This window comes from Aspergillus wentii, assembly GCF_001890725.1.
Source record: "Aspergillus wentii DTO 134E9 unplaced genomic scaffold ASPWEscaffold_4, whole genome shotgun sequence".
NCBI lineage: Eukaryota > Fungi > Ascomycota > Eurotiomycetes > Eurotiales > Aspergillaceae > Aspergillus > Aspergillus wentii.
The window spans coordinates 1,429,042-1,448,617 of record NW_024467835.1 but is presented as its reverse complement, the minus strand read 5'-3'; the positions used below and the strand labels follow the sequence as shown (position 1 = coordinate 1,448,617).

Sequence of the window (19,576 nt, the reverse complement as noted above, 5' to 3'; positions counted from 1 at the left end):
CCATGTCTACACGACCTCTTTCGTTTTGTTCATCTCTCATGACCCTCCAGGTCAACACTGATGTTTCATGGTGTCATGCTTCTGAACGACCTTTGAAAGGAATGACTCATCTTCAATGATAATATGAAATTTGAAATCAGCCTTGACTGCAATTGATACAGAACATAGTAGCTATTCTGACTCGCCCATCAACCGGGAGGGAAAGACAATACAAGCCCTAGAGCTGTTGTACTACCCAAACCTTTGTCGCCAATGACTTGAGACTCTTCTCCGTGAACAGAATATCTCTCTCGGACTCCCCTGCAGGCCGTAAAAACAAACTCTCGAAGGCGATCCTCAATGGAGCGTTTGAAATATGAATAGCCCCCTCTCCTGGTCTTCTAGACATGACTACTTGCTGCATCATCACTGGCGCATGTCTGTCTGGGTTTTCCCTAGTCGGCCGTTCCATCATCTCCCATTTCTGTAAGACGATTTCCTCTTTCTTTTGGTGGACTGAGATTGTGAGAGCAGTCCGCACCTCGCCGTTGGATTCAGCCAGCCACCACTGTGCATCTGTCTGGAGTTTCGATTTTGATTCAGAGTAACCAGTTTCCACAACCGCAGATGGCCATTTCCTCGTTCGACCCTTCGGGAGTTCGACGGGGACATACTCCTGATCTGCCTTCTTCTGTCGGGATTGTGTCTGGACCTGGGCAGATCCTATGAAACACATATTGTCTGAAAGTCCCATCTCAAGTATCTCCTCCTGTATCATCGCCGTAATGCCTTGGGCTGCCTGTTCGTGGACTTGTGTTGTCATTTTGAGCAAAAGAATGCTCTTGATGGGATCGTAAGCGCTGATAGGCGGTTTTTCTTCGAGTGTTTGAATCTTGTTGGTAAATACGTCTTCGTTGACGTCGAAGAAGATTATAAAATCGGTTCCCTTGTCTGGTCTGTTGCTTTTTAGGTTAAGGATCTGTTTGTAGTGGTCTATTCCCCCGTAGTGATATTCATTGGTCCCTGGGGGGATGCCATCCAGGATGTCAGGGACATGGTCAATCTCATAATATATTGGCATTTTGGGCTTAGATGCAGTTCTTTGTACGTTGTATAAAGCTGAGTGTTATTTAGGGAAATAATAATACTAATGATCTGTCAATTAGAGTATTACTATGGTGTTATTATGCATGACTTCATAGTGACCAGATGTATATAAATATACCTCTGTGGCACTTTATGTTCAACTAATTTAGATGAAATCCAAGACCTCATCGATTTGAGATATTCTACTTCAATTCTTCAATTGAGATAGTAGCCTCTAACGTAGTTATTAGATACTCGTGATAAAATTTTCATAGACTCGTATACCTCGGATATTAACGGTGACTCATGTGTCTCAGTCCACCAACATGAAATCTCTTCAATATATATGCGGGGTTGCACCTCTACTTGGCTTACTGCTCTAATTAAAATATCTTCATCATTTACCTTTGAAATATTCAATATGGCGAATACAATCCAAGAGATGCTGGGGGCAACGCCCTCTCAGCAACCCATCCAGTACATGGAGACTGTAGATGCATATAACAAATGGGCCGAAGTGAGCTACACCCGCCCATTCAGACATTCAAAGATAAAGATTAACCATTATATAGGTATACGACACAGACGGCAACTTCCTCCAAGGCCTCGACACTATTGAAATGCGCAGTCTACTGCCCTTTTTCCTAGCAAAAGTCACAAATGCCCAACAGCCTGTTAGAATAATCGACCTCGGTTGTGGAACGGGTCGAAATACCGTCCCGTTACTCTCGATGACATCGTCAGATACCAAGATTATAGGGCTGGATGCATCACCGGGTATGCTGGAAGTTGCGCGTGGAGCACTGGATAGAGCCAGAAACGGAGATAGCGATTCTCGGATCACGCTGGGGATTCTTGACCTACGACAGTCCCCTCCTGTGCCACCGGAGTGTGCGCTAGATGCAGCAGGGGTCATCTCAACGTTGGTACTAGAGCATATCCCGCTCAAGGAGTTCTTTGATGGTGCTTCGGCGGTGTTGCGTGCTGGGGGTCTGTTGCTTGTTACCAACATGCACTCGGATATGGGGATGATAAGCCAGGCGGGTTTCGTGGATGTTGCGTCTGGGACTAAGATTCGACCGACGAGTTACTGTCACCGGCCGGGGGATGTGGTGGATGCAGCAGAGAAGGCAGGGTTCCAGGTGGAGGGGTTTGAGGAGGGTGAGAAAATTCGAGAGAGAATGGTGGATGAGGGGCTTGTGGAGGTGTTGGGCAAGAGGGCGAGGAAGTGGGTTGGGATCAAGGTGTGGTTTGCCATTTGCTTTAGGAAGAAAGCATGAAAAAGAGCGCTAGGCCTCTGATTTTTAGTAGATTTCGCATTCTGTCAACGATGGGACATTTCATCCATCATTACTTGCATTGAGAACGTTATGATGGTAGTGTACAAAGTGGCCATTCAGCCAGTTGAGATTATTCAATAGGGAAGTGATCCTCATTCTAAAAGAAGTTCAGCAATCTTTCGCGATGTTGTACCAGGTTCTCGTGTCTCCTCAACAACTGTCCCAGTCGGTTTTGTTTCCACCCCATTCCCTCGTCCAGGATCAAATGCGTGTATGCAAAGACGCTGGCATCGAACAGGCCCGGGTTGGGACGATCGAAGAAATGCTGATTGTCGCCTAATAGAGTGGACAGGGCCTCGAATGCATTGCCTGCCTCCGCTTCCAAGTCGCCGACATCGATATACTGCGATGACTTCAGAAGTTCGTCCCGCGCAGCCTGCTGGAGCTGGGTACCCAGAGCGACTCGGACCAATGTGCTGGTAGTCGATGGGTCCACGTAGAGTCTTCGCGCAACCGCCTGGAAGTTCTCACTGTCGAGATACAGTGCGTATAGCTACTTGCGTGTAAGCATGGTCCTTACACCTATCGAATGATGTTGCAGATACATACCCAAGCATTTCGTATCCGGTGATCCAGCAAAGACGAATACACATCAAATCGGATATTCAACTGCTGTTCCTCCTCGCAGTGCACCTGTTCGATGGCCCATTTTTGAAGCTTGCCCGAAGGGATCGGGGTCTGTGTACCGGTTGGAAGAGCGGGAAGAAGGAAAGGAAGAGAGCCGGTTGGAGAGGCATGGTTATTCGAGGGAATTGTTTCGATCTCGACTCCGACAAATTTGAGATATGCCTGCACAGAATATACTGTTAGCCCCAGCCCACGAAGCAATCGACCGAGGCATCACCAACCTGCCACTTCAAACATTGCGGGTTAAAAGATGGCCTCCCACGCCTGGCACCCGCTGCATCTGCAAACACAAACAACCGATTACTGCGCTTATCCGACCATTGGTAGTGAGGAAGATCATTCGAAGGATATGTGGTAAGAGGGAACCGATCGAAGATACGTTTTATCGGCGCAGGGACGGAGAAGAAATCCCGGGCGCGCGACAGGGCGACATTGTCCGGCATCGTCTGGCCGGGGCCATCGTGACTTTCGGGGGACATGGGGAGATATAAATAATCAGATGAGGTGTTCCAGATCAAAATAAGACGAACGCAAGCCTGCCAGATGCGGTATGCCTATGCGGTGCACCAAGGGGTTCCGGCAGCGTCATAAATAACAATCGTCTCATTCTCGACTCCGCCAAGCCTCGCGCTTCCACCGTCTTTTCTGCCGGCTGCGATCGTCTCGCCCGCAACAGCCCCCGCACCCTCGCAGCCTCATCGCTCCCTCGTGGTTCTCTGATTAAAGATCATAGGCGGGGTTGCTGTCTTTCACCCCATTGATCATTCGACGATCTTCTATCCCCCTCCTTCTGTCCTGATCGATCTGTCTGCCAAAGTTGTCGTCTCCGACTCCGGGCACTCTCCCCACTTGGTCTCTGACAACCGGTCCGTTCCGCACTGAAAGACGTGCCTGTGCAGGAGAAGAAACTCCGGTCGCCTTTTTTTCTGCCGTCCATGTCGGTTTTTTTGAATGCGACATCTCTCCAACATCGTTGCTTTATGAACCTGGCGGAATTCAAAATCTTCATTCCTGTCCGGATCGTACGATCGGATCAATAAGCGGGGTAGCGGCTTTGCGCGTCTTGCGTCGGGCCTTGCGACTCAACAGCTTCATTCGGTGACAGATGGTGTGTTGAGGTCAATATATACCATCTGTCATCATGCCTCTCGATGAAGAAGGCGCCAAATGGTCATGGTAATGCTCCGGAGCTACTGGGTTGTTCATTCGCAAATGCTAAATGTTACCTCGAATCTCTAGTGAGCCATGTATCCGTGGCCATCGATCGTCAAAATGCCAGCATTTCGACAGACTGATGATGAAAGTCCCCAAAGCCGGGCGTCCGCTTGCGAAATGTCCTCATCCGAAAGGCACATGCAGCTGTCAGAAGTTGTATGCGTTCATGATTCGTATACCGAAAGGTACGTGATATGATCGTCTTCGGAATTCTACTCCTGCTTTATAGAACATCCGCTAACTTTGAATCCAGGTCCTACTTGTCTCTGCAGGCCAGTATACCAACTGCCCGCTGATGGGGATGAGACCGGTCAGCCTACCATTCCCACGCCGCCGGCCTCGATTCCTCCGATGGCTTCCCCGGTACCGGGCAAAGTGCAGAAGTCCGGCAGAAGGCAAAGCAATCTTCAAGCGGCACCGGAGAATATTGTCAAAGCATTGGACTCGGTATCCCAATTCGAAGCCCCGCAAATTCAGAATGGAATTTCGAATAACTTATCTTCCTATCCGGCTCATACGCCTGCATTTAACAACTCATATGGACCTTTGAACCTAGGATTCAATGGAAACATGACCCAGCATTCTTTTGACCAAGTCGAAAGTTCAACACAACAGAAAGGCAGCTGTTGCTCCAGTAAATCCGAACCGCCCAAACCAGTTCAGGCCAAAGGTCCTTGTTGCGGAAAGTCGGATTCACCAGCGGATAACAGCCCCAGTGGTGAGACCGGGATAGAAGAAAGTAAAGGTTCTCATGTCGCACCTTTGCATGGGATGCCGTATCCTCCATTCTCAACCCCTCAGGTATCGACTTGGCAGGATTTCAATGTACCGGGACAAGGTCAATACATGCAGCCTTTTGTCATGCATCAACCACAGGCTCAACTGCCAGCTTATCTGCCTGAATACATGTCCAGCAATGCCACACCCACCCCGATGGGCTACCCACACCAAAGCATTTCCCAAGATATATTTGCTCAGCCTCCCTTGTCATCTTTACCCGAGAATGCTCCGCAAAACTTCACATTTACACCTCCGCCCACATTTGATAGTGATTCAACCCATGAGTGTAGATGTGGTGACGGCTGCCAGTGCTTAGGTTGTGCTTCCCACCCATATAACAACACCACGAGACAGCATGTTCAGGAAATGGGTCTCTTGGTTACTCTTGATGATGGAAAGCAAAGCCCAGACAAAATGAATGGCCACCAAAACCACTTCCCTGCAAGCACTAATGGAACACCATTGGCCTACTCCTTCCCTCACTTCGGCCATCAGCTGAATGATGATATTCAAGCGAACGCAATGCACTCGTATCCTGAACAGACAGCTTACCCCCACAATGGCTACTCATCTCCCACCGACTATGCCCAGCAGCTAATGGAGCCTTCGGAATACTATACTCTCGAGTACCCTGTGGGACTACCAAATGCTTGTTCTGACATGTCTGGCAGTTGCCAGTGCGGAAATGACTGCAGCTGCATTGGATGTCTTACCCACAGCGGCCACAACGGTGTTCCGCTCGAGCCTCCAGTTACGACTGCCGAAGATGCTGTTCACCAAGCAACGCAGGAACCGTGGTCGTCTTCAATCCCAGCGGGCGTTGATTCGTCGCGGATACCAGTGTTGGATAACCTCTCTGTTCCAGCTTCGAGTCCACAAGCCATAGACCCATGAACCACTCAGCCCTGTCTTACGAGGAGATTGTTAGACATTCTGAGTGTCTCACGGGAAATTTTTGATGATTATGATACCCCCCTCCATAGATACTGAATCTTAGAGCTCACGAACGTTTCTTTCTCACTTCCTGTTTCTTACTTAATCTTTGGCGGATACGGAAAAAGGATACCTTAAGGCGCACTTTGGTTTATTCCCCTCTCTTTTGTTTGAGTCAATTGCTCATGCTGGTTACTTTTCAATGACTTTTTTTTTGTTGTGCGGTGTCCCTTCAATGTACTTATTTCTAAAAGGACCGGTTTGTCTTAACGACATGGATTGGAATGGTCATGAAATAAGAATTTGCTTTACGGACTATGCAATTGACCTGATTTAATAAGCCCTGAGATTCGAATATAATCGAAAAGGGCAAAGGAGTCAAACTACCGAGATTCCTAGGAATGTGATGTAAGAGGTGCACAAAAGGTGCACAAACTTGAAAAAAGTCCGGACTCAACGACCATAAATTGCATGCTAAAAAGAAAAAAAGCAAGTCTAGAAATTTCTTCCTAAACCCATGATACCACCATCTAGCTTGTTTTCACCACCTGTACAGGTATCGTACACGATAGAATTCCGGGGTATTTTTACCGACGCAGAGCCTCTCTCAGGGGCGAGTCGCCTCGTCGGAAGGAAGCTATATCAATTGTGTTAGTTATTGCTTTGTAGTAATCTCGCGTCCCAACAATGGCCGAAACCTAGGATACGAGAAGCTGGGGAAATTCCACATACAGTCTGCCTCTTCCCAAGCACGTCCGGCACCGAATCCGAGACCAACCCAGGCGGGCCAAGCTCTACGCTTGAAGAGAAGAACCGAGAAGACAACACCGAAGGAGAGACCGAGGGAAGAACGAATGAGCATGGAGGAGATGGCGCGGTCCCACTACAAAAGTATTAGCTGATAGTTCACCCGCGATTGGTGTGCCGTTGGCCAGAGATGGGAGGGATTGAGATTCAAGAATCTCGTCCATATTAAGCCCGGCTTTGACAATGACTGAAAAATAGAACGGGCGTGCTATACCTTTTCGTTCAGCAAGGCCTCACTGACAGGCTTGGTTGCCGGCACGACCGGGCGGGATTCGTTGGAGTCGGCCATTGCGGTAAATCTGAACGGTCAATTATTAGCTGCCAGCTCCAATAATCAAGATGCACAGGTTAACAATAACTCACTTATTTGCAACAGACGGTAGGAGTGAATGGAGCAAAGAGTATGTCAAGGGAGGTGTTTCGGGTGCGGACGTTGATCGAGCTCTGCCGGCCAAAGGCGGTCGGAAAAACTAGGCTGGGGTTCCGCCTTTCTCTGGCGTCAGTTTTCGGGCGTCTCTTTTTTTCTCTTTATCGTACTTTTGGTAGATGCGCTCAGGAACACCCCGCTCTTGTTTTCCATCGGGGACTTGATTCAAAACCATCTCGTTCGGGATGCCTTCAGCTGCGGAGGTGGGTTACTCTTTTGTCCGATTTCTTTTAGGTTCGAAGTAGAGAATGCCCAGCTAATACGTGGGATTTACCCCTGCAGCGCCCGCGCTCCCAAGAGGCCTTGCTCCGGCTTGAAAAGGGTACTGCCTCACCAACCACCCAGCTTAATGAGGCTGCCCAGATCATCGGTCTCGATCTTACATTGTGCGCCAGCCATCCGGAAATCAACAGAGCCTCTCAGATTCAAAACAATGCCGCCCCGAAGGAAGAATGGGTACTCCGGTGGTTATTAAAGAAATTGAAGACGGGGAAGAATTACCGCGTCGAACCTGCGTCTTTTCTCCTTTTGCGACAACTAATTGATCTTATCCCACCAAAGACGCTTGCAACAATACTGAAGGACCAGAGATTCCTTGTGACTTTGAACGATGCCGTCACCGACTTGGAGGAGGATGTATTTACCGGTCTTGAAAATGGAGCAACTGAATTTTTGCGCTCGGGCTCGGAATCAAGCCATACGTTGGACGGATCGCCAGATCAGAGTGGGAAATGGGACAAGAAGGGCACAAAGAGGAAGAGGGCCAGGGATCAGGACGCCATGGATATCGATGAACAGCAACAACCGCAAACGCCTACATCATGTTTCTTGGCTTTCATGCGCGCTTTGGACTGTCTATACAGCCTGGTGATGCTGGCAAATCGCACAGTTAGTCTGGATGAAGCGGCCAGCTCTCATCTGAAGCATGCTTTAAGGGGTGAGCCTGAATCAGTCGCCATGTTGCTGGGCCGATCGTTCAAGGTAGCTGCCGTGGCCACCACACAGTTCTTCAATGGACAGAATACCACGGATTTACAGCATTTGCTTTACGTGATTCCGGCTATCTTGGAAGTGTGGGAGCTGAGATCCTACCGCCGAGATGACTCGGACAATAAGTCCAGCAACGTACGTTTTTCCCTGAAGTACGGAGCAAACCTGCTGTAGAACAAAACACTAATACTTTTACAGGAGTCATTTTCCAAATACTGTTTCCAGCATGCCCTGAGACTTCAGCTTTGCATACGCTCGACTCGACTTGACACTGATGAAAGAGCTCAAGTGCTTAACGGCGTTGAACGCCTAATTGCCCTTCACGTAGTGCTCCCAGCACGTGCGGGGTTCTTCAGCCGAGGAGGTTCAGGTATTGATTATTCTAAAGATGAACCAGATTGGAACCCTGTCAAACCTATCTCCGAGACCTTCAGACCTATTCTTTGCCAATCATCTCATACGACCGCCGGCGAAACTGCAGCAAATGTGGGGAGAGGGAACTTTTGGAAAACGGCCGAGCTTTTACCCGAGTTCTTTAACACAACATGCCGGTCCGTTCCTCGAGATACATTCCGTCGACAAACCCATGAAGGCCCCTGGTTAGAGACTCTGTTTGTTGCTGTTGCGGAGCTGGCATACTCCATCGTTAAGGAAGAAAGCACATCCAACTACTTTCCCGAGTTTGTTGGCGTCTTGGAACGGCTCTTCCGTGTGGCCCTCGACCGCAAAGTTAATCTTTCTCTACACACCTTACTCACACACGCAGCCTACACGGGTCTTCTTAAGAACGATCTTTCGCAGGTGGAATGGGGGTTGACAGCGTTGCTGGTTGAACTTGGCGTCGATATCTTCCTGCCCAACTCTGGCTTGAACGACTCCGGAAAGCTACTAAACGCACTACTTGAAAAAATCTTGCTGCACTGGCGCAGCGGCACCTCCCACAAGGATGAAAATTATGAAACTATCAAATGTGGAATCGTGGTGCCTTTGCTGCGTGGGTTCACGGCTGCAAGAGACTTGCCTGGATTCATGCAGCTCTGGTACGAACAATTGATTTTGGTGGAAGAGGCACGCTCCCAAGATAGCAATCTGGGTGGTTTCTCTATCTGGGAAGACGATGATGTCTGCAACGTTTACAGTGAATTGATGCGAAGCCCTCTCACTGAAGTCCATGCTGCTGCCCAGTTACGAGCCGCTGCAACCGAGATCAAGGATCAGGATGACTCGGTCTCTAATTCACCCCGCGCCTATGCTCAGTTTGTGATACTAGAAGCTGGCATTAGAAGCCGGGCAACTTACTTTGAAGATGCAGGGGAGGCCTTGCAGTCTGTCACCGAAACCCTAAATTTGACGTTGTCCTCGAAACAAAGCCTTCATTGGCGGTGGCGCTTGTGGAGGTTTGCTCGGAATTTGCTCGATAACAATGTGCAATCAACAGATAACGCTCTAGGTGAAACAATTACAAACCTTGATGGCGCTGCTGTAAAGTCCATTCAGCGCCATCGCAAAGATAAGATGAAAAAGCCACGCGCCCCGTTGGAGTCTTTTGAGGCATATCGATTCGCACTGGCTACTGTCCAAGATTCCACCAAAACCAGTCATTCAGAGAAGTTCAATTCATTGACTAGTGAGGTTATGGAGTTCATCAAGTCAATTTCCAAAGAAGACGCATCGAAATCAAAGAAGTCGCCATGGAATGGTCGCATTGAGACTCTTGATTCCCCTATCTGTCTTGCTTTGGGCTACTTCCTTACGCTGGTTAGAAGCCCAGACGTCTGGCATCACGTTCAATCAGAAACTCGACGCGCGCTTTTTGAACACATGCTGTCTTTGGCGGCTTCACAGTACCGTTCACCTTCGTCAACCTTGGACAGCGCCCCTTCGAATGTGAGATTCCTTCAAGCTTGGGCCAGTGTGGTCTGCCATGAATACCTTCTCAACGCTCCGGTGATCGCTGGTGACCTGCTTATTGTGTTATCGGAATGTATCAAATCCGACATTTCTAACCGGGAACTATACATTGAGAGCCTTCAGCGTATCCCCGCTCCGTTGATTACACGCCGACAAAGGGGTATTCTACTTGATTTACTGCAGGATGTGATTCTGCGGGAAGATAGCAGTCCAGATGTGGTCGTCGGAATGCTGTCTTTGATGGCCAAGTTGGCCGATATGCCCAAGTCCACTGCCGCATTGACTGGGGATTGGGAACCTGTCTGGAAAACCGCCAAAGCCGTCACGTTGCAAGGCACAGATGTTGACCTCCAGGTTATGAAAGCGTTCAGAAACTTGCATCGATCGGTCATTGCTAAGTTGCTGGTTTTGTCCGAAGAAGAGCGCCAGAAACTGTTCAAGAAAATGTACCGCAAGGTCTCATCGAAGGTGTCCAAGTTGAAATCGATGGAGCGCGATTCGATGGACTGCTTCTTCTTGAGGATTTCTCTCTCGCAACTATGGATGCATCGTACACAACTGTCAAGTGCCTTTGACGAGGCGGAGCTCGCTGCCTGTCGCCAAAGAGTCTTTGAATTGGTAGTGGCCGATGTGAAATCCGTCAAGGATCAATGCAAGAAGCAAAAGTTAGAAGAAACAATTACACTGATCAAGACGCTGGACGCACTGGAAGATTTCGAGGATCTGGCAACTGACAACGTGGAAGTGGAGAAGTTTCTGTTCAAGATTGAGAGCTATGTTGAGAAGTCAATCGACTCTGGGTCGTCATTGCGAAGGCTCATCAGACGTCGAGTTCTCGCGGGTCGAGGGCCTGAAAAAAACGTCACCTTGCCTGTGATGCAGTTTGCAGAGACACTCCCGGTTCAGCATTTGTATAGTGAAGAGCAGCGACTTTTTATCCGCGCAACGATGGAACGATTTCGATCGATGACGGTGGAGAGTTTGACTGGCGTTCTTGCGGAACTTAGAGGGTTAGGATTTGTTGGGGAAAATGCTGAATATCGTCTGCTTGTTGCTGGTCTGGCTGTGGCATCGCTGGCGCCCGTTGAAGACAAAGAGAGCGATACGGCGGTAGAGCTTTCACTTCTTTGTACGGATGTCACGGAATCTATACCACGCTGCAAATCGATCGAGCAATTTACGCTGGCCACGGAATGTTTGGACGTGCTTCTCCGCAACCAGACACGCTGTATTGGTCAGTGGAATATCGATAGTATCCTGGCCTGCCTCGCAAACTGCGCTTCCAAATCCGGTCCCCGCATCCATACTGAGTTCGCAGGAACCGTCTACATCCGCCTGTGTCGTCTGATGGGTGTTCTACTTGGTATTCATCGTCAGAAACTCGGAGGCCGATTCCACTTGATCCTTTTGGCCATGCAGCGATTGTTGAATTGCCTGTTTGCGCGCTCCAAGAAACGGAGTCGATCGATGCGATCGGAGAAGGGAGCAGGCCAGAACCAGCCGTACTGGCTTGCGCCATTAGAGGCGTCGCATGCGGTGCACTTTACACGACTGCTCACCTCACTCTGCGACCCGACTGTGTCTGCTGTGTCACGGCCTACGCAGGCAGGAGCAGGCCACGAAGGCCTGACGGATCAGACCAAAAAAGCGAAACGGATTGCTGGCCAGTATCTGCAGTACTTGATCATGGAGTACGCGCAAAGCTCTCTCCGCGGCTCTCTCACGCCGGAAGTCAAGGCGGCTCTTCTTCCAGGACTGTATAGCGTGTTGGATGTGATGTCGCGCGACACGATGCGGGCGATGAATGCGGGTCTGGACATGTCAGGACGGGCAATATTCAAGGGATTGTACGATGACTATATGAAGTTTGGGAAATGGAACAAGGGGTGAGGGAATTGCATGACAGGAGTCACCGGCGGCACATTGCATTTGATTACTGTATATTCTACACATTCTTCTAGAACATATTATCTTTCTTTCAACCAATCAACCGCTCCATTCGTAAATTCCATGGCCAAACACAAGTCCGAGAGCACGTGCCAGATCACGGGACTGTTATCAATTACTCGATCACATCGAGTCACTGTGTTTTTACCTCTGCCCTGATTAGATACGCTCGGCCAATCAGCGGCTGCCGTCTCCCCGACTTTGCGGAGGAGCCCAAGTGGAGCAGCCGATCTGGTGCTGGAATGCTGCTGATAACGCCGTTTGTTACTCGACGCAATCGAGCAATGGAAAACAGGAGTCGCTTTGGCCGCGTGCTATAGGCAGTTGGCGCCGTGGAATGGAGGGTGATAAGGGCAGCGTGGCTTATCTTGCCTATCAAATGGGGACGAATTCTGCTCGGCTGCAACAGGCATACGACGTCGAGATACGGAGATGATGGGCATGATGATGTCTGAGAGACAATATGTATATCACTGGGATGGCTCGTCGATTCTCTGCCTTTATTCCCATCAGTTTTCTATCATATCTTTTTGATCCATTCTGATCTATCCTGACATATCCTAGCTCCTATACTACAATTCACAATGTCTCGCTTCAGACGATTACTCGACAAAGCGGCTGTTCCTTCAGAGCCCGGCCTGACCAACGCGCAGCTGATGCTGTCCAATGAAGACTTGCGGCCAGGTGAGATCACCTGACCACGCGATTCCCTCCTCGGACTGCGACGAGAAAGAATCAAGGAAGAATCAACAAGACTGACCGGTGCAATTCCTTGCTTTCTTTCGTACAGTCGAGCCCCAAAGACGCCAGTGGAAATGGTTCAACTTCATCGCCTTTTGGATTGCGGATTCGTTAAACATCGTGGGTCTTCTTTGAATATCTGCTTCATGGTCCCTCAGACTGACAATGGGTAGAACACTTGGATGATCTCCTCCTCTATGATCGTTGATGGCCTATCCTGGTGGCAGGCCTGGCTATGTGTCTGGGCTGGTTATTTCCTCGCTGCCTGTTTTGTCTGCTTGACTGGTCGGATTGGTGCCATCTATCACATCTCTTTTCCTGTTGCCGTTCGCTCTACGTTTGGAGTTTGGGGTTCTTTCTGGCCGATTTTCAACCGTGCTGCGATGGCTGTGATTTGGTATGGTGTTCAGTCGTATATTGGAGGTTGGTTTCCCTGTCTTTAATCCTCAATGGCAATGCTAATGAATCAGGTGAATGTGTGACTTTGATGATCGAATCCATCTGGCCAAGCTACGCCAACCTACACAACTCTTTATCCGCAAGTGCTGGTGTCGACACAAAGAACTTTACCAGTTTCTTCCTGTTCTGGCTCGCCTCGCTCCCAGCCCTCTGGTTCCCCGTACACAAGATCCGTCATCTTTTCACAGTCAAGGCGTACTATTCTCCCATCGCCGCCATCGCCTTCTTCGCCTGGGCCATTTCACGCGCTAATGGCCTTGGTCCGATTGTGCACCAGCCAAACACAGTCCACGGAAGCGCACTGGGTTGGGCAGTGGTGAAATCAATCATGAGCTGCATGGGTAACTTTGCAACCCTGATTGTGAATGACCCCGACTTTTCGAGATTCGCACGGAAACCCAAGGATGCCTTGTGGTCTCAACTATTCACAATTCCCATCGGCTTTGGAATCACCTCGTTCATCGGTATCATTGTCTCCTCGTCCTCGCAGGTCATCTTTGGTGGTGATATGGTGTGGAACCCTTTAGATCTTCTGGGCATGTTCCTGAAGGGCGCCAGTTCCGCAGAGCGGTTTGGTATTTTTGTGATCTCGACTGGTTTTGCCTTGGCTCAATTGGGAACCAACATTGCTGCCAACTCTGTGTCTGCTGGTACGGACATGACCGCGTTACTTCCTCGATGGATCAACATTAGACGGGGTGGATATATCTGTGCAGCAGTTGGTCTTGCTATGTGTCCTGTATGCTTCCTCCCTTCTTGACGGCGTATAACTCTTGTGGAAAAAACTAACAAATAATAGTGGAATCTCGTCTCATCCTCGAACCAATTCACCACCTATCTCTCCGCCTATTCCCTCTTCCTTTCATCTATCGCGGGTGTCATGATCTCTGACTATTACTTTGTCCGCAAAGGCCACCTCAACATCCGGGACCTCTACAGTGCCGAGAAAACCGGAGCATACTATTACAGCGCTGGCTTTTCATGGCACGCATACGCCGCATACATCGCCGGTATCCTGATCAACATCGTCGGCTTCGCAGGGGCTGTCGGACGCACGGTACCCGTGGGAGCACAGTACATCTACAACATCAACTACATTTCTGGAATCGTCGTCTCCAGCGGTGTTTATTACATCCTGACCCTCTTGTTCCCCATCCCAGACATGAACAGACAGTGGAGCGAAGCCGATGTGGACGAGGACCAACTGGCGGTCGCATACGGACAGGAAGTCGACGGTGACGAAGAGCGTCCGCGTCTCAGCACCGATTCTCGACTAGCTTCTGATGACCAAAAGGGGCCTAAGTTTTTCTCCAAGATGATGGGATGAATAGGCTAGACTTGGAATAATTGTACTTTTAGTTTCCCTCTTTCTCTAATGACCTAATGAATATGATGATACTATTGCTGTGACTAGTATCCTTGAGCAAAACTGGCTGAAATGATCTATCTGTCTGTATTCTATATCACCTCGACATATTGATATCAATCTATCTCTAACTGAAACTGCTGATGCATCAGACCCCGTGACCCGGCGGGGCCCAAAAGCAATTAATACAGCTGCAGCTGCAACTGTCAGCCACTCGCAGATTATCATTGGCATCATCCTAATTCGCACGACAAGATGGCTGCTATTTCTATATTCTCACCATCATCCTCAGTATCGTCATGGTGACAGTCTTCACCATCGTCTTGCAATGTGCTCTCGCAGCTTTGGTGGCCCGCGTGGTTTACCTCTGCTACTTCCACCCTCTCGCCCGCTATCCAGGCCCATGGCTTGCCCGCTTCACCGACATCTGGTTCGTCCCTGACATCATCTCTAAATGAACTCAAAACTAACCAGGCAATCAATATAGGAGGCTTCTCAGCTTTCTCAACGGCAATCACCATCTAACAGAACAGCGTCTCCATGAAAGATACGGTCGGGTAGTCCGTATCGCTCCCAACTGGCTTTCATTTTCAAGCCTGGAGGATTTCGAGACCATCTACGGTTTTCACAAATCCATCGAGAAAGGGGATTTCTACACTTTTGGTCGGGGCCGTGGCGGCGGCAGCGGGAGCATCTTTTCAACCAAGGATGAGGCCACGCATCGAATCAAGAAACGAAAGATTCTAGGCCCGGCCCTGTCCAGTACCAAGGTTGCCGGGTATGAAGCTATTGTCAGCAGACATATAGATGTGTTGGTGTCCCGGGCAGAGCAAGGTCTTGACGATCGAGGAAAAGTGAACATGGCGCCGCTGGTTCATCGATTTACTCTCGACACCATGCTGGAGGTCATTTTTGGCCCTTCTCTCTCTGCTCAGAAGCCGTACACCGACACTCCGGCTGGGGAAGGTCTCACCTCAGTCCTCCGCGTTCTGACAAAACGGGCATGGAGTTTCTCCCTCTGGCCTGTTTTCGGATGGTTGATGAATACCCGGCTCGCGAATGCGATCTTACGCAGACCAACTCATAATAAACAGGGTACTCCGACCGGCATGTCTGCCCTCTTCCCTGCCATCCAGTCTCTCATCTTTGCTCGCAACAAGGAAACCGCCGAATCACCGCAACCTGGGATCGTGAAGAATTGGCTTCAGGTTCCCTCTGATGACACACATCGCATGGAACTGAGGGAGATTTTCTCCGAGGCAGCTAACCTTGTTATAGCCGGGCCAGGGAGCACCGCTGCTGCTGTGACAGCGATACTATTCCATCTGGGAGCAAGAGAGGGCCAAATCTGGCAGGACAAGCTCCGTAAAGAAGCTAATGCAGCGCCTTCGTCATCGACAACCCTACCTCCACACCTCAACGCAGTCATCAAAGAGACGCTTCGCCTCCGTGCCGCCTTTCCGACAGCGTTCCCACGGGTAATCAGGCCAGGTGCAGAAACTGCTCTGTCCTCTACCCTCTCCGCTCCGCTACCTGTTGGGACGACCATCTCAGCTAACACATATGTCCTTGGTCGATCGCGCGAGATATGGGGCGACGACGCAGATGATTGGGTACCACAACGATGGGTGGGAGCTATTAGTGAGTCACAATATCGCGAGATGGAAACCCGGCTGGTAGCCTTTAGTAAAGGCTCACGAGGCTGTGTGGGACGGGACCTGGCATTGCTTGTCATCGGTCTGGCGGTGATGGGGATTGTCAAGAAGTGGAGGTTTAGAAGTGTGGGAGAGTTAAGTGGGAAGAGTTTTTTGGAGATGCAGTATGATGATTGTTGGATCGAGTATGAGTCAATCCGATGATTGTTGACTTTTTAGTTGGCTTTTTTTCTGTTCAGCTTTTCAGTTAGGATGGATGGCGCAGTTCAGCTGAAGCCTTCAGCTGAAAAGATCTGAGATCATGGCGATCCACAGTCTCCACCCACAGCCCGCTGTTTGTTTAGCTTCCAAGTTGTATGTTTTTCTTTTTTTATAAATTCGAGCAGATCTGCTCTTTTTCCATTTTGTTTCTATTCTTCTTTCATTCGCTCTTCTTCCCCTCTCCACTCCCCTCTTCCTTCAACCAAGACGGGGAAAGCACCACCATCACCATCACCATAACCCCACCTTATATATATATCCCGCTGCAGATCATCCAACATGGCCACCAGCGCTCTCCCCCAAACCCTGAAATCCATCACCGCCACCAAGATCGACGAGCTCTCCAAGCAGCGCAAAATCTTCGAAAAGCGCAAGCAAGAAATCACCACCAAAGCTGCCAATGCAGCGGATCTTCGCTCAAAAGCCCAGGTTCTCCTCGAAGGCGTCACCGCTTTAAAAGGCGATCCCAACGACGCCTTTGACAAAGAGAACCTCGACGATGAGGAAGAGTCCTCGAATACTTTTGTCGCGGACTGCTCTGAGCGCGCTGCACATGTCAACATCCGCCGGTTCCTGCTGCAGAGTCGGTATGACTCGTCTGTTTCGGAGAGGAGTTTGAAGGAGTGGGTAAGGCAGTTGGAGCAGGAGTTGAGGTTTTTGGAGATGAAGCATGAGCATGCTTCATTTTATAGCGACTTGGTGACGGAGTGGTTAGGGGCGTTTGATGATGACGCTGTGTCGGAGGATAGCCCGGAGCAGGTTGGTCGTGCTGAGATGCACGAACAACGCGAGACGTGGGAGAAGCTCGTGTTTTCTCCGGCGGATGTGGATGCAGATACCATCAAGGGATATCTGGATGGTCTGTTTGCGAAGACGACTCTATCGCAGCAGGCGCTCAAGGAATTACGGGAGAAGATCAAGTCGGTCGACACCGAATTTGCCGCGCAACGGGACTGGATCAGCGTCGAGGATCTCGAGTGGGTGAGCAAGGCGCTGTTGAAGTCGGATGTTCTCACCAAGGAGAAGACGGTGATCCTGAAAGAGTTCACCCGGAACACGGACGTCGCGCAGGAGGTTGTAGACGTGCTGAACATGCGTCTGGCTTCGTTGGACAACTGGGGATGGGATCCTGAGGGTATTCCCGTGGAGATGCGTCGCCAGCTGAACGGCAAGTACCGTGTCTTCATGGATGAGGATCTGCTTGATGGCCTGATGTTCCAGTATATTGGCCTCAATTGGGCGGTTTCCTTCCGGTCTGCGTTTGTGGACTTCCTCAACAGTCGTGCCTGGTCGCCTCTGCGTGAGAATATTCCCAAGCGCGACAAGGACCGTCGCAACTACTACCTGGACGATAACAAGCTGTCAGGATCAAGCACCGTGAACGGACATCGACAGAAAGTGTACAAGAAGGACTACTTCATGACCCAGTTGCCTTCGTCGGTGAAGGAGGGTATCCGTGAGTACGACGCCGACAACAATGCTGATGATGCCGATGGTGAAGAGGCCCGTATGAACCCCTTGGAAACGAAGCACTCCCTTCTTCATCTCCTCATCACCGAATCCCTCATCCACACGGCCCAGCATGGCCAATTCACCGCTGTCCGGTCCGACTTTGAGTACTTTGGTCCGTCTCTTCCGCATACCACTATTCTGACTGTACTGGCCTACTTTGGTGTCCCCGAGAAGTGGCTCAACTTCTTCAAGACATTCTTACAGACCCCCCTGAAGTTCGCCCAGGATGGCCCCAATGCTGCAGTCCAAACACGCCAGCGTGGAATCCCCATGAGCCACACGCTCTCGGAATGCTTCGGAGAGGCTGTCCTCTTCTGTATGGACTACGCAGTAAACCAGGGCACCAACGGCGCGTTCTTATACCGTCTCCACGATGACTTTTGGTTCTGGGGCCACGGCGAAACGTGTGGTAAGGCCTGGACCACCATGACGGAATTCGCCAAGGTGATGGGCCTCCGTTTCAACGAGGAGAAGACCGGAACTGTGCGACTGGGACAGAAGGATAAGGGTAAAACCGATTCTGACATCCTCCCCAATGGTGAGATCCGCTGGGGCTTCTTGAAGCTTGACTCCGAGGCGGGCCGATTTGTCATCGACCAGGAACAAGTCGATACTCATATCAAGGAGCTCGAACACCAGCTCTCTTCATGCCACAGTACCTTTGCCTGGGTGCAGGCGTGGAACAGCTACTTCGCGCGTTTCTTCACCAACAACTTTTCTAAACCTGCCATATGCTTTGGACGGGACCACATCGACATGGCTATCTCGACTCTCAGCCGTATCGAGAGTACCCTCTTCTCCAGCAGCACCAAGAGCAGCAACGGCGTCACCGACTACCTTCGCAAGGTGATTGCAGACAAGTTCAATGTCCACGACCTGCCCGAGGGATTCTTCTACTTCCCCGTGGAACTCGGCGGTTTGCAACTCATTAACCCGTACATTTCCCTCCTGTCCATGCGCGAGAACATCAAGCAGACCCCCAAGAGGATACTCCAGAAGGCCGCAATCCAGGACGAAATCAAGTACCACGCGGCCAAGGAGAACTTCGAGAAATACGGGGCCAGCCAACCCAGCGCAATCGATGATTCGGACGATGACCTGTCCGAGTTCATGTCGCTGGAGGAGTTCACACGGTACTCGGAATCTACTAGCGCGGCGCTCCTCGACGCGTACACGGATCTTATCAAGATTCCGGATGAGACTATCATCGACCAGACCGCGGCTTTCCGGGGCAATCAGCTGGTGATGGATGACAAGGCTGTCAAGCTGATCTCATCTGATTGGTGCGATATGTCGCCGTACTGGAAGTGGACGGCCGAGTTGTACCACGACGAGATGGTCAAGCGGTATGGTGGTCTGGCAGCGGTGAATCGTGAATTCATGCCGCTGGGAGTTGTCAAGACATTGAAGGAAGGGAAGTTCAGATGGCAGGCTTAGTTGGGATACATGATATGCTCCTTCTCGGGTAGAAAATAGTTTTATGATACCAATATGCCAATATATTAATATGTTCATTTATATAATTCACCATGGTCCTTTA

General features: G+C 50.1%; 9 protein-coding genes across 9 annotated transcripts; 6 read left to right on the top strand and 3 right to left on the bottom strand.

Annotated features, from left to right (window-relative positions):
• Positions 1-33: 33 nt before the first annotated feature.
• ASPWEDRAFT_40360 (uncharacterized protein) lies at positions 34-1,283 on the bottom strand. The gene has a single exon (XM_040835303.1). The coding sequence runs from the start codon at positions 1,058-1,060 to the stop codon at positions 218-220; it is 843 nt and encodes a 280-aa protein (XP_040688852.1). The 5' UTR covers positions 1,061-1,283; the 3' UTR covers positions 34-217.
• A 203-nt stretch (positions 1,284-1,486) lies between these two features.
• ASPWEDRAFT_51323 (class I SAM-dependent DNA methyltransferase) lies at positions 1,487-2,345 on the top strand (the record flags this gene model as incomplete). Its single annotated transcript, XM_040837573.1, has 2 exons — positions 1,487-1,582; positions 1,638-2,345. 2 exons carry the CDS (start codon positions 1,487-1,489, stop codon positions 2,343-2,345), a joined length of 804 nt encoding a protein of 267 aa, XP_040688851.1.
• Positions 2,346-2,423: 78 nt separating this feature from the next.
• ASPWEDRAFT_496371 (putative mitochondrial outer membrane protein (Sam35)) lies at positions 2,424-3,635 on the bottom strand. Its single transcript, XM_040837304.1, has 3 exons — positions 3,254-3,635; positions 2,955-3,194; positions 2,424-2,898 (listed from the first exon to the last, which is right to left on the bottom strand). Exons 1-3 carry the CDS (start codon positions 3,509-3,511, stop codon positions 2,503-2,505), a joined length of 894 nt encoding a protein of 297 aa, XP_040688850.1. The 5' UTR covers positions 3,512-3,635; the 3' UTR covers positions 2,424-2,502.
• A 436-nt stretch (positions 3,636-4,071) lies between these two features.
• Positions 4,072-6,405, top strand: mac1 (putative copper-activated transcription factor GRISEA). Its single transcript, XM_040835302.1, has 3 exons — positions 4,072-4,208; positions 4,272-4,432; positions 4,501-6,405. The coding sequence occupies exons 1-3, from the start codon at positions 4,174-4,176 to the stop codon at positions 5,919-5,921; spliced, it is 1,617 nt and encodes a 538-aa protein (XP_040688849.1). The 5' UTR covers positions 4,072-4,173; the 3' UTR covers positions 5,922-6,405.
• Positions 6,406-6,547: 142 nt separating this feature from the next.
• On the bottom strand, positions 6,548-7,056 carry ASPWEDRAFT_171999 (MICOS complex subunit MIC10; the record flags this gene model as incomplete). Its single annotated transcript, XM_040830872.1, has 3 exons — positions 6,548-6,597; positions 6,693-6,843; positions 6,982-7,056. The coding sequence occupies 3 exons, from the start codon at positions 7,054-7,056 to the stop codon at positions 6,548-6,550; spliced, it is 276 nt and encodes a 91-aa protein (XP_040688848.1).
• Positions 7,057-7,379: 323 nt separating this feature from the next.
• ASPWEDRAFT_51321 (ribosome biogenesis protein URB2) lies at positions 7,380-11,985 on the top strand (the record flags this gene model as incomplete). Its single annotated transcript, XM_040837572.1, has 3 exons — positions 7,380-7,397; positions 7,477-8,319; positions 8,383-11,985. The coding sequence occupies 3 exons, from the start codon at positions 7,380-7,382 to the stop codon at positions 11,983-11,985; spliced, it is 4,464 nt and encodes a 1,487-aa protein (XP_040688847.1).
• Positions 11,986-12,231: 246 nt separating this feature from the next.
• On the top strand, positions 12,232-14,711 carry ASPWEDRAFT_40355 (nucleobase cation symporter-1 family protein). The gene is made up of 5 exons (XM_040835301.1): positions 12,232-12,726; positions 12,833-12,903; positions 12,957-13,206; positions 13,254-13,981; positions 14,042-14,711. Exons 1-5 carry the CDS (start codon positions 12,627-12,629, stop codon positions 14,567-14,569), a joined length of 1,677 nt encoding a protein of 558 aa, XP_040688846.1. The 5' UTR covers positions 12,232-12,626; the 3' UTR covers positions 14,570-14,711.
• Positions 14,712-14,831: 120 nt separating this feature from the next.
• Positions 14,832-16,467, top strand: ASPWEDRAFT_59592 (putative cytochrome P450 pisatin demethylase; the record flags this gene model as incomplete). Its single annotated transcript, XM_040838460.1, has 2 exons — positions 14,832-15,038; positions 15,096-16,467. The coding sequence occupies exons 1-2, from the start codon at positions 14,908-14,910 to the stop codon at positions 16,465-16,467; spliced, it is 1,503 nt and encodes a 500-aa protein (XP_040688845.1). The 5' UTR covers positions 14,832-14,907.
• Positions 16,419-19,557, top strand: ASPWEDRAFT_40354 (uncharacterized protein). The gene has a single exon (XM_040835300.1). The coding sequence runs from the start codon at positions 16,804-16,806 to the stop codon at positions 19,471-19,473; it is 2,670 nt and encodes an 889-aa protein (XP_040688844.1). The 5' UTR covers positions 16,419-16,803; the 3' UTR covers positions 19,474-19,557.
• Positions 19,558-19,576: the final 19 nt, after the last annotated feature.